A 14149-nucleotide genomic window follows, 5' to 3' on the forward strand; every position below is an offset into this window, starting at 1 on the left:
GTAGTAGGTTTGTAATGCTTAGACATAAACATCAGCTGTACAAGTGTCTTGCTGTGCCTGGTTTCTTCTTTGTCAGCGCACCCAGAGCTGAGCACAGACGCAGGGCATCTGGCAGTACAGTGTATCTGCACTGCAGCTCACACCTTCATCTTCTCAGTCTGGTAAAAGAGGGAAGTGGTAGCAATCAAGAGAAGCAACTCCAGAGAACTTTCCCCACATGCGATATTTTTCTGTATAATTTGTGTATTCTAATTGTTACTGTTCTTCTCTTAGTGCCTTGTAGTGTCTCCTCCTCAATGATCTATATTGTCTTTATACTGGTGGTTAGTATATATGAAGATACTCTGAATTATTATTGCAGCTAATGCCTTCCTTTTATTCTTTTTTAGTTTATGCAGTTAACTTTTGACATTAGTAAACTAGCAGCCTACAGTTGTCCTGTGTATTTCAGAGCTCTATTTTGAGAGCAGACATCAGTCCTACCCACTTCATCTCTTCCATTAAGGCCCACTTTAATTGCCAACAGTTTTAAATAAAGGATAGAGCAAAGTGTATGAAATGATTTTGTAGTTCATAATACTGTCACAATAGTAGTTTTCAATACTAGAATAAACAGGCAAGTTTTAAAATGCATATTAGTGCTGTGTTACAAAAGCTGGAGGCATTGTTTCTGTAGGGAGACTTGATAAAATACTGGTGGCAAATGTGTTTTCTCAGTCTTGCAGAAGTCACCTCATCTGAGACACAGGACTCTCACCCTACAATCTTCAGATACATTATTTAAAATGCTTTGATTTTACTTGCAGAGAAATAGCTCTTTCTCCAAATACTCTGTAACATGAGAGGTAATCACATTACTGAAGTACAATAGTAAATACTGTACTATGATAGGTACTAGAATAACACCAGGAATGGGACAACAGTTTGGGTTTTAATCTTTGACTGGTTTTTACACTGCGGCAAAAAAATGAGTTCTTCTAAAAGCTGTGTTCTTTGTTTTCACTATGCATACCATAGTTTGAATGTGACTCCCTCTCCTTTAATACTATGTATGTTCAGTGTAAAATGGCTCCCAAACCTTACCCTGACTCACATGGTGCTGTATCACCACCTCGTGGTGAACTTGCTTTGCAGTAGTTAAATAGAGGCAGAGGGAAATGTTGCCCGTGTGTGTAAATAGATGTTTTGACAAAAATTCTTCCTGGCTTGTATAGAAAAATGATGCTATCTAGACCACGTACTTCAAAACAGGAGAAGATGGTTAATCTCTGCTATGTTTGCAAAGCTTGTTCAAAGAAATTGAGAAGCCCACAGTGCAACAGAAGATATGTAACGTGCTTGTGTAAAATAAGAGTGGATGTCACGTGTAAGCAGGAATTTGGCTTATTTCTGGCTTACAACTAACTTTGTAGAAGTTCACAAATTAAGTAAATGAAAATGCCAGTAAGTCTGTCGTATATGGGAACAAAACTCAGAAAATCACTGGGCCATGAGGCTCAGAAGATTACAGACAGCAATGCTGTTGTATGTGTGCATTCATTCTGAGAATGAATGCACAAAAACACAAGCATATGTTCAAATACTTGGAAATCTCCATAGCTTTCCTTGTACCAAGAAGTGAGTGATATTAACAAGTTCATGTTCCAAAATACAATAGAAGGTAAATAAGAATGAACATAAATCATAGCTAATGAAGTATGACGCAACAGTAGTAGGCTGTGTGTGCGTCCTGTAGAGAGGCAAAAGCAGCCAATCAAATAACTTCCTGCTGAGAAAAGTTAAAATTCTTATCAACTACTACAGCTTGTACAGTATGTAAAGAAAAAATGTCTGTAAAATATGTTTAGCCTGCAGCATCTGATTGATAACTAAAGGCTATATCTTTTCAACATGGTTAGTTTGGAAGCCAGTAGGGCTTCACATATTTTCAACAAACTTCAGTATTATAAGAGCTACAACTAAAGCTGTTGTGTATTTGTGTTCATTTTACTCAGCTGGGAAGTCATCAGTTCCAGGCAAGACTACAGACCCAGAATAAATCAGTGCCTTTCAGAAGCACTGATGAATTTATTTGTATTTCTTCAAGAAATGTCCCACTTCAAGGAACAAAACCCTGGCAAGGTAAGCACTTCATATTTTATTGTGATAATTTTTCTTCTATACAACTTTAGGGATTTTTTGCTTTTTTATTCTGGATAAACTGAGCTGTAGAATGCAGTTCATGAAGAAGCAAGCAACAGCAGCGTTTATTCTTTCCTAAGAGGAAGAGGATGATTGTGTAGTTCTAGTCCAATGTGAAGCAGCATCTCCTTTCAAAGAAAAAAGTAAATAAATGTAGCAGCATGTAGTAGCAATAGCGCTGAGAAAATGTAGATTTCACTTTTACATTTTTATTACCAAACATAAAAATGTAGAAGATTGGGGTATTTATTTTTTTCTCTTTTGATCGCAATTAAAAATGCTACAGAATTCTTCCTGAAAGCCCTTAAGAATAAGAAAATTTGAAACACGTAGTACTACACAAGAATTTTAAGAGTTCAGACTGAGAATACCAGTGAAGAGGAGGATCAAATGCATTTCAAAGGTGTATGAATTACAAAAACACATGTAAAACAATTCTGTGACTAGGATGATAATGTGATGTTTCAAAGAAAAGAAGTCACAGAATCACAGAATCACAGAATTATCAAGGTTGGAAAAGACCTAGAAGATCATCTAGTCCAACCATTACCAATACTTCCCAGCTAAATCATATTCCTCAACACAACATCCAAACGTTTCTTGAACACTCCCATGGTCGGTGACTCCACCACCTCCCTGTGCAGTGCATTCCAATGCCTGACTACCCTTTCCGAGAAGTAATACTTCCTAATGTCCAGCCTGAATCTCCCCTGGCGCAGCTTAAAACCGTTCCCTCTGGTTCTATCACTGATTACACAAGAGAAGAGGCCAACCCCCAGCTCACTACAACCTCCCTTCAGGAAGTTATAGAGAGCAATAAGGTCTTCCCTGAGCCTCCTCCAGGCTGAACATTCCCAGCTCCCTCAGCCGCTCCTCATAAGGCCTGTGCTCCAGACCCCTCACCAGCTTGGTAGCCCTCCTCTGAACACTTTCCAGGGCCTCAGTGTCTTTCTTGTAGTGAGGGGCCCAAGTCGGAGTATACTGAGGTAAGGAAATGCAATATCGGTACACACAGTACTGTAATGCTGCCCTGTACTAATGTGACAGAGTAGCTATATCCTTAAGATAAATCTAACCCTGATTTAGAAAAGTTGATTTTGACAGCATGTTTTCCTTTCTTTTTCCTGACTTTGTTCTCTGAGCCATATTTCTATTTTGCAGTTTAATTATAAGCACATTAGCGTAGATGCTGTGTGCAAAATTTCTTGGAATGAGCAATTTTGTTGCAGTTCAACTCAAAAGCAAATGAATTTTTACTGTAAACTTTCAACTGATCAGTTCTGTGCTTTTTCCTTGCAAAATGATATAAATATTTATAAAAATGGAAATACTAATGGCCAATTTTCATATCTTTGTCAGTTTTGCCTACTAGTCTGCAGTGTATGTACATTTTTCACTGTCTTGGGAAGTTACATTCCTGGAGTTGTCCTCTCCTATGTCTTGCGTAAGTATGATCTCTTTTCCGGTCACAATCTGTGTGTGGTTTGTTCATTATTGGGTCTCCGTATAGAGAGAGTGTTTTATTTATAGTTATACATATGTACATATGTATATATAAAGCGTGTGCCCCGGTGGCGCAGTGGTAGGAATGCCGCGTTGCAACATTGGAGGCCCGGGTTCGAATCCCCCTGTGGCGCAAGTGGTAGAAGTGCCGCTCTGCTACACAGAGGCTCGAATCCCGGGAGCTGGACTTGATGATCTCTAAGGTCACTTCCAACCCGCACGAGACTGTGATACTATGATACTATGATGATGATATGCGTACATAGATGTAAATTCTGACAAATGTCATTTGCTCTTTGGAAGACAGCTTACAAGTTTTTTCAGCTTGTTGATTCTGACATAATGTTGCATAGCCATGTATTTCAGATAGCGATGTTAAAGTCAGACTAAGTCAAGGTGATGATAAATGTTACAGTGATAATAAATTGCCCCTTGCTGGAACTAAGGATGGTGTCATTGGTATGTGTACCATGGTATTGTTTTGTGGTGAGCAGGAGTGAGTCCCAGAAAAAAGATTTTTTAAGAGTTTGTCCGACATGGGTATTTCAAGGTGGGCTATGTTATGCAAAATTAATTATATTGTGTAGAATTAATAATACAATGCATTGTTTAATCATTTGTTTATTAACGTTTTATAAAGCAATATTTCAGAGCATTTTTTCTTTCTGTCTTTATCACAGTATTGTGTGCCTTTTTATGTCCTTTCCTCAAGTGCAATGAATTTGGACAGAAACTGTGCAACAAAGTCAAGTCTGTTCTGATGAAACTAGATTTTGGGATAGTGGAATACATCAACCAGAAGAAAAAAGAGAGATCTGGTGAGTAACTAAGTGCAGTCGCAAATAATGCATTTCTGTATGCAGATGCCACCTTATTCGCCTTGTAAGCAGTTTGACTTGTCCTGTGAAGACAAGTGTAAAGGTGTTTCTTACTTTGAACCTGGCTGTCATTAGCTTAATGAATGGTAATGTATGTCAAACGTCTGGCTATAGTGACAGAAAAAGAAAAAAAAAGATTTAATGGAAAGAAGTAAGGCAAGACTGATGGTTCTCATTGTATGTGATTAGCTGTACTGCTTGCAGATTTTCAGAAATAAAGCCTACTTGATGTAAAGTATGAAATGTCTATTTCTATTTAGATAAGGCAAACTCATCCAGGAGAGAGAATCACTCAAGAACACAAAACTGTACATCACAGGATTTTTACTAAGAGACTGAGCTCTGTTCTAGCATCTATATCTGCCTTGTTTTACTCCCAGCAACAACAAGAAAAAAAAGAGATGTTTTCTTCCCCAAATACTCTGTAAGCATTTAAGAATTATAGTAGGCCATTAGCTTGAAATTATTCAAAGCTTTTAGTCAGACCAGGGAGGAGTCGGCTTAAAACAAAATCTCACCTATCTCACTTGAAATCCTTATAACCTCAAAAACCTTTGGATTTTAAGTTATAAAGTAAATTTGGGAAAAATGCTTAAGCAAATGTGGTTGTCTTAAGTTTGTTTTTGTAAGCACTAATTATGATCATTAAAACTTCATAGTTGTAGTCATTGTTTGCAGGTAGCCTAGCCTTTTTAGTCAGCATTAGATCAGTATATTTCATATCTGCTTTAAAAAGTGTATTTCTTACAGCAGTTAATCGTATAATTTCCTGTTCCTAAACACAGTGAGAGGAACCATCTGCATTTTATGTTTCTCTCACAAATAGTGAAATAGTTGCTGGAAATAAGGAGTAATGCACTGAATTGTTTCTTTCATGCTTTGATCCACCTTGTTCTAGTTTTAAGTGATTAGGCTGTTGTTTCATAAATTTCATTAACCAGTGCTAGAAAAATGGACCAGTTTAGAGTTGTTCTTTCCTGCCTCACATCCTGGAAGTTAATTTAAGCAAGACAAGCTCCCTGCATTGCTTAACCACTTGCCTTCAGCCCATCAGTTCACACATCCTCGTACTGGCACAAGAGAAGAAGCAGCAAGTTGCAAAAACAGTCAACCAACAATAACATGACTGTGCTTTCTAGTGATACTGGCTTATATTAATTTAACATATTCACCAAGTTATTCTCAGACAGAGAGTTGAAAATTGTGTTTCTGTTCATCTGCCAGGAGCAACATTCTGCCAGACATCAGAGGATGCTTCTTATGCATAGAAATGTTATGAATGTGGAATAACTGGGGGGGTGGGGTGGGCAATGAATATTTCATGTAGCTATCCAGAAAACTATGTATTTTCAGGTAAAAGTAACACAATGTGCTGGTGTAACTACACTGCCTATTTTAACAGTATGCTGCAATTGCACCTTGTAATGGCAGCATAGCTTAAAAGATGAATATATATCACTTAGGACACATTATGTTAATGTGACCTAACAGAAGCTTCTGGAAGAGCAGTATGGGTAAATAAATGTGTTTGAATGCATTTCAGAGCAGCATTCTCTCTCCTTGGCTGCTGCACAATATATTTTAAATGATATCTAGCCTTTTATTCGGCCTTTTTTCTCACCTCCATAGCATATTACATAAACAATATTTATATCAGCAGGTGACAGTTTGCTGTACTACCTAAATTGTCTCATAGAGAGCACACACAGAAGTGTGGAAGTCCTGGAAGTCCATTGTCATGAGTAGGATAATTTCTTTTTTTTCTTTCAGAAACAGCAAAAACAAAAGCCACAGAAGATGACAGTGAATTAGACATATCAGCCCTGTGTCCTAAGGTGACTTTTTCAGTTTAAATTCTATATAGATAATATGTAGACTACTATCTAGATCAGTGTGTTTATTTTGTAGTGGCCGTAAAATGATAAAACTAGAATTTCATAGCAAGGGCAGCTGTTCGTATTTGCAGAAGTGAAGTTGCAGCTAACTTCTTAAAATTAAAATATAAAAGAGAAATGCATAGAAATTCTACATAATTTGTCTAATACTTGTTCAATCACTTGTCAGATCATTTTCAATAATAGTATAAATCAGTATATTATCAACAGATATCTTTCTATGTATGTATGAGAACACCCTAATACCTCCTTATTCTCTTAATGTGTACGACAGACAACTTTTCCATTATAATTGGAAAATCAGTTGTTAAAAAAAGCAATTAGATTTCTAGAAATTCTGATGCAAAATTGGATCAGTTGTGTGTGGAGCCTGATTTTGACAGTCATCACCTTGAAGGAGTCTTAACATTCTCAAATTTATTTATTTATTTATTTATATGTATTTGTATATATATATGAGAAAAAAAATATATATATATAAACAGGATAAAAAGTTGTAGCAGACATAATTGAACACTGATAAATTCTTAAAGGATAATGAGTTAAGATTTGGCTGTTTTTCGGTTATCTCGTGGATAATGTTTTTGTTTTGATTCGATGCATTTCTTTATATTTATGCATATGGTGATTTCATTACAGTAAGCACATTAAGAATGAGTAATTGGAATTTCCTATGCTTTACCTGAATATAGTCATGAATTAAGAAGAGGGATGGTTCATTTCTATGTCTCCTGTAATATTAATATTTCTACCATTAAAACTTAAATAGGAGACCATGTATAGTGCTGTGATATGCAGGATACTTCTTTTTCACTATCTAAACATTGGCTTTCTGTAGTGTGAATGTTTGAATTTATACATAGGTTAGTCCTGCAGTTGTTGCCAAAGAGCTGTCAGTGTCTGACACAGATGTATCAGAAGTATCTTGGACCGATAATGGGACCTTTAATTTATCCGAGGGGTATTCTCCACAGACAGACACATCTGATGGTATGTAACAGCTTCATCTATTTTATCAGCAAATTGCAGTCTTGTAAGTTACCTGAAAGCTATTAGAGATTTTGAGAATAGAAGTGTCTGGCCTTTTTTTGGTTTGTTTTCTTTTGTTTGCTTATTTGTTTGTTATTCAACACTGAATTTAAATTTCATTCCAGTGTTTATTTTGGGTACGCCTTCTGTAAGAGCTATCTGCATCTTAAAAATAATGAAGTACATTGCTAAGTATCTAAATATATAAATAGCAGTGAGTAAAACAGATGCATCCGAGTATGTGCCAGATCTCTTCTACCAGACCTATTGAGCAAGTAAACATTTTGAGTTAGTATCAGTTCTATTAGGAAAGAAGCGTATACTTCGAATGGCTAAACAGCCAGTTAAAGACATCCAGTCACGAGCCTAAATGAGTCATCAAGGCCAAGACTAGGAAGAGATCCTCTAGCACTTGTCTTGATCTTGTCTGGAACTTGAAGCACATGCTTTTTACAGACCAAGCATTCAATTGTACCGAGCCTGAATAAATACCAAGAACAACAGTATTTTGGTGTAAACTTTTGTGTGGATTTGTTGCGCTGCTGATCTTGCACCCTTCTTCTAAGAGGTTCACTGAAGATGGCAAGCAAGGTTATATTACACATCCACATTATAAAGGCCAAATTATTAACGTAAATTATTTTGTTAATATTTTGAGTTGTAAATGGCCTGCATTGCATGATCATAGAATTGTGAATTGGAATGTCTTCAAAGCTGATTCCTGTCTCATTGCCCCCAGCTAATACTGCTGCATTGGTTATTCCATCCCAATAGGAAGACTGCATAATTCTGGACTTCATAACATTCCCTTTCAGCCCGTTCGTTTCTTCAGTGTGATGAGGTTTCTCACCTCTAGAATATTAATTGCATCTGCCCTTGAGCCATTTCTTTCTGTCCATCAAATTGCTGAGAGTGCGCTCCAACCCACCATCCAGGTCATTAATAAAAACTTTGAACAGTGCTGGCTTCAGTACCTTTCAGAGGCACTACCACTAACTGGCATCCAGTGGGATTTTGTATCAATAGTCAAAGCCCCATAAGCCTTGTGGTTGAGCCAATTTTCCATGCGCCAAGAAGTTCACCTACCCAGTTCACTCACCAATTGTGACATACGGAAATGTGGGAGAGTGTGTTGAAGGCCTTGCTAAATGAAAAATAAACAACTTCCACTCTTCTTCCCTGCGGAGCACTTCAGCAGACTGGACATACACACAAAGCATGAGACCAGATGGGATGAATCCAAAGTCTAGCACAAAGTCTCTAGCACAAAGTCTCAAAGCTCTGTGCATTTAAGCTGCCACTTTACAGGCAACATAGCCCTTCCTTGTGACCTTTCCAGCCTCTGTTTCCCAAAGGAAATGAAGAAAATGTTGTCAGAGTTTTAGAGTTCGTTTCCTTAGCCCTTACGAAAGCTCATATTGCTTGTTTTCATAGAAAGTAAGTTCAAATTGAATATTTTTTCCTTACTTATTCAAATGTTGCCTAGTAGTACTGGATCAAAGTGTTCCCTTATGCTCACTCAGGTATATTCCACAGACCATGTGTTGTAGTCAGTATGCTTTACACATTTCTAAATACATGCTATTAAATCAGTCATTAAAATACTACTTTTTACTAGTTTGCATTCTTTTTTTATCCACTTGAATACATGAAACTCTACTGGTTATCTGTAGTTCCTATTTTCTGTTCCCTGTTTAGCACAAACACTGGACATGAAAGCGAAAAACTACAAATGAAGTCTGTACATTGTTTTTTCATCTTTGTTTAAACATGCTATTAAATGTTTATTACACTTTTAAAAGAATTATTGAAAATTTGTAATTTTTAATCTGTAAGTTTGTAATTTACATATATTGTAATTTATATGTATTTGAAGAAGAAGACTTTAAAGACTCATCGCATTATAATTGCTAGGACTTTGGGTGTTTGTTGTATTTAGAACTGGCTGTGATGAAGATTTGCATAGGTTGTTTCATATGCAGCTAGATACCGCTTTAAAAAGGAATATTCTCCAAATAATATTGAAAGGAGTTGTTCTCGAGCAGTTTTCCAAATCTCCACATAAATATTGCAAAATGACTTTAGGCAGAAAAATTTAATATTGTGGGCTCGCTGAAATGGAAAATGCAATATAGTTGAGTGCTTGGTTTATTTTTTTTTTGTTCCTTTGTTTTACATTTCAATCATTTTTAATGGGATTGGAATGATTTCCTCACACGGTACAAGCTCAAATTCGAAGTCGGGTTGATATCGGGTGATGCAAAGTACTAGGTTTTTATTTTGTTTTAGATATAAGATAAAGCTCTTCTGTGTTAAGAGTACAGAAGATGATGAAATAATAAGTGTATTCAAAGGAAAATTGATGAGTTTCATTTTTACCTGTGGCTGCTTTTGGGGGGAAGCCTTTCTTGTTCGCTAACAGTTTCCCTCTGTTAATCTTATGATAGATTTTGACCGACCTAGTGATCACGAAGAAGCTTTCGCTAGAGAGCTCTCAGAATTCCCTTCTTTAGAAAATGGGGCAGGAACAAATGACGATGATGACTCAAGCATCGGTATGCCCATCCAGCAAAACAGAATAAAAGAACAAATGTCTTCAAAGGCGGAGCATTCTTCCAGACCGAGTAAAGAGAGACCATCCACTGCAGGGCTCTCCTTGCCTTTGACCAGTGACCAAACCTTTAATTTAATGAGCGGTATTGCTGGGGATGTCATCGCCGCCGCGGTGTCAGCTGCCATCAAAGACCAGCTGCAGTCTGTGCAGCCAGCTCCATCACACGCGGTGCCCAGCTTGAGTGAGGAGACAGACACCGAGGAAGCCGATGATTTTGAACTGCTTGACCAGTCTGAGCTTGAGCAGATTGAGAAAGAACTGGGACTTTCACAAGGCCAAGAAGCAGAATCCCAGGAAAAAAAGAAGTCTTCGGGCTTTCTTTCACATCTGCTCGGAAATCATTAACCTGGGAATTGCAGCTGGTGACATAAAGGAAATGAAACATAAAACACACACAAAATCAAATGCAAAAAAAAAAAAAAAAAAAAGAAAATTCTGAGCTGTAAGCTTTAACTATCACTTTAGATGTGTTGTAATAATTTCCCTTATGCAGAGTGAATTAACTGGATAAATATCAGCTGATACTGATAGTTAACGTTTCTGGTAGTTATACCTCAATGTAATAGCATGGAAATGAATTATCTATCCACCGTTCGGTCGCAGATGTGTGCTGGAGGTCAGTTGTTCAAAAGGATTGGGGGAGAGGTTTGTTTTATCTTATGCCAAACATGCATTTTGTGGTCCTGAGCCAAATTTTCAACATTGGTGATTGATTTACTCATAGTTGCCAACCATGCAATACAATTAATGGTTAACACAGCAAGGATGAGTTATCAGAGGATCGCAGTGAGAGTAACTAAATCTCACCTCCTTCAATCATGCCAGGAAGTATGAATCCCTGCAGTTACCGTTATGTATAGTGCATCTCCTACTTAAGAATGCATTAACCAGCGGAAGCCTAGTTTAAATGTGTGCACAGCACTATTGGAGAACTTGATTTAACACTTAAAAATCTTTGAGTTGTATTGGATATGGTGATGCATTTCCACGTTCTTTGCTGTTTTAGGCGTGTAGAGTTGTGAAGTGGCACGCTATGTGACTGACCACCTGCTGTGTTCCTTCAGAGTCTGGTCCTTGGCACTATTGCCTGTGTAAAGTCAGCCAGTACATTTTTATAGATGAGTTACTGTGTAATCTGAACAGCCTTTTGGGGAGCAGGTGGGATAGTTATTGTTCGGACTAGGGACGATATAAAAGCTAGAGGTAAAACGAAGGGCTTTTCTAGCTGCCACTTGCATAATTCCAAATGTTGGGGGGTCTGTTTCTGTTTTGTTTGTTTGTTTTGTTTTGTTTTTCCCCATAACAACTGCCATCACCGTCAAAGAAAGTTGTACAAGCTGGATCTTGTGAGATACTTAAAGTACTCAGTGATTTGCTATGGAAGACACTCAGAGTCTTTTTTCCTGGCGTGTAATTGAAAACAAACAATCAAACAAAAATGAACTTGTTTCGGTGACTGACCATTTTAAACTCCACACGTGCACAGTGAATGGCATGGGATCTTAAGCAGGTTACTCGTTTAACTTTTCCTAGGGCTTCTTTGTTCACCTTTAACAAAATCAATACCACGCAATAGTAATCAAAGAAATATAAAGAAGTAAAGCTAGTTTTTCTACTGTGACATAAACTGTTAGCAAAGTGGAGGGACCATGTCAGCTGCTACTACTACTACTGAAGTGATTTTCCATTTGCTGGCATTTTAAGAGGTGAATACTGTCATCTAGGACCCTCAGAAAGTTCAGCAACAGAGTATAACAATTCCCACTAACGTGTATGTGTAGGTAAACCTGTGTTTGAAGTTAACTCCATTCTAATTACTTTGTTCTTTTCCTGAGGTGAAAAGGTAGGCAGAAGGCCAGATGCATTGAAACTAAAGGACAGATGCTGAGAAGTTTTGACACTGGCTTTATCGTCGCTTGTGCTTTTGTGTCAGTAATGCATATTGACTGTGTTTGCTGTCTTTTACCAGTAAAAAAAAAAAAGTGAGCCTGTGCCTTCATTATCAAATCCATTTCAAAGTAAGTGGATGCTGGATATAGATCACCCAAGATGCTGCTTTTGAAATTATAGCATCTTACCATTAAAAGCAAGTTTCTGAAAGTTATTTGAAAAACATGGCCATGTCGCTTTCACACTGTTAAGTTTCCTTTTCAGCTTCCCCCAAGCCTGTCCTTCCCATTTGGAAAAATAGAAACAAAGGAAGCTTTGGCTGGGAAATCTTGAAGTTTAAAGGCCATTTATGTTTCTTAGACAAGAACGTTGTGTCCTTACTCCTTGTGTAGGGCAGTAGATACAGTGAGAAGCCTACAGCTTCCAGATGCCGACCTTGCAGAGCTCCTAGACAAGGCGTGCTCTCTGAACAAGGGTGCTGGTGCCCAGGGAAAGGACAGGCTGCAGGATAGGGAGAGCTGGGGAGGCAGCAGTTCTTTGTGAGCTTGGCTGGAGTGGGTGGGTGAGAGTGGCCATCAGTGGTGGCATTGCAACAGCGTGCACTTTATTGTTGTTTTATGAAGAATACTTGTGGTCAAGAAAGTACCTAACACTGGGCAGTCTTCTAGGAGAATAAATTAGATCAAGGAGGATAATAAGGTTGGAGGAGTTTATTGGACGTTTTGTAAAAGATCCATTTTCTGGTTTCAACATAGATGAGTTTTTCTCCAATGAAGCGTGAGTCAATTTTTTTACAGAAACTAATAGCAAAACTTGAGCAAGCAAATCATTAAAGTTCAGGGACATTGTTGCTTACTTGAGTGTCTGGAATTTATCTGTTCTCATGTGAGCTGATTATATAGTATTTTTTATGCAAGCCCCTAAGTACTGTGTGATGGGAAGGAGGTCATTCTATGGCATACAATATTCCTTCTAAAGTAGAGGAAAGATGTGTATTTTCTGTGGAATGTTACCTCTCCACTCCCAAACAAGGGCTGCTAGGAAACCGTCTGCTCAGCCACAGTACATTCCACAAGAGTTGGGTAGCAGAACACAAATATTTCTGTAATCCCTTCCACCCTGTTTAGTTGGAAATAACTTTAGAAGCCTTCATTAAGCTGTATTCTAGCAGCAGCCACAACACAGCCATTATGTACAACTCCGGTCACATCATCACAGAATCACAGAATGACCCGGGTTGGAAGGGACCTCAAGGATCATGTAGTTCCAACCCCCCTGCCTGGCAGGGCCACCAAACATACACCTTTACTAGATCAGGTTGCCCAGGGCCCCATCCAACCTGGTCTTGAACACCTCCAAGGACAGGGCATCCACAACTTCCCTGGGCAGCCTGTTCCAGGGCCTAACCACTCTCCTAGTGAAGAACTTCCCCCTAACATCCAACCTAAATCTTCCCTCTTTCAACTTAAAACCATTTCCCTGTGTCCTGCTAATCATCTGCCCATAGTCTGGCTTGTCTCCTTGTTAACCTTTGCCATCGTATTCTCATCTTCCAAAATGAAATACAAGGGCAGGGAGAAGGCCCTGTGAGCACGAGGTGCTGTGTGGCTTTGAAGCATGTGTTTGTGATGCTAAAGGCCGGCTTTGGGGCACATCCCAGGCCAACCCTGTCACAGTCAGACTGTGGATCATGGAGCATGGAAACGAGCTCTCTGCTTTAGTTTAGTTTGCACTTTTCCAGACTCCATCTCAGCACTCTGAGCACGTTTCACCCCTGTCCCATTGCACCCCGTGAGCAGCACCTCCATAGTGGGTAACCAGAAACTGGAGCGTTACAAATCGTCTGTATTTAAAGTACTTCACAGCACTTTACCGAGCTTGGTTACTATTTTGTAAACATGGAATTATTATATTGATCGTTTGTAAGACCGTTTAATAAATATGTGTTAGTTTTTATCTTTCATTAATTGTATGTTTGTTCTCAAGATAGGAAAAAAGAAAGATGGCGAGAAAAGCCTTCGGTCGCCTTTTTGCCGCACTTTGTTTCTTCCTTTCCTTTCCCTGATGTGAACCAGTGCTTGGCGGTGTGTCGGGTCACTCTGAATAAACGTTGATCTCAGCTCTCGGCCACCGGCTGCCGCTGTGGCGTTATTTCGGCG

General features: G+C 38.4%; 1 protein-coding gene across 5 annotated transcripts in view; it reads left to right on the forward strand.

Moving 5' to 3' along the window:
- Positions 1-14118, forward strand: part of RETREG1 (reticulophagy regulator 1) — a 53277-nt gene extending 39159 nt beyond the window's left edge. For all 5 annotated transcript variants that reach the window (XM_015854416.3, XM_085537837.1, XM_085537838.1 and 2 more), the window contains 6 exons: positions 1995-2121; positions 3541-3625; positions 4365-4502; positions 6333-6397; positions 7321-7447; positions 9934-14118. In XM_015854416.3, the coding sequence (XP_015709902.2) occupies positions 1995-2121; positions 3541-3625; positions 4365-4502; positions 6333-6397; positions 7321-7447; positions 9934-10445 (1054 nt within the window). In that variant the 3' untranslated portion in view covers positions 10446-14118. The remainder of the gene's footprint in view (positions 1-1994; positions 2122-3540; positions 3626-4364; positions 4503-6332; positions 6398-7320; positions 7448-9933) is intronic.
- Positions 14119-14149: the final 31 nt, after the last annotated feature.

This window comes from Coturnix japonica, chromosome 2, assembly GCF_054131305.1.
Source record: "Coturnix japonica strain WE chromosome 2, WE-NBRP24, whole genome shotgun sequence".
Classification (NCBI taxonomy): domain Eukaryota; kingdom Metazoa; phylum Chordata; class Aves; order Galliformes; family Phasianidae; genus Coturnix; species Coturnix japonica.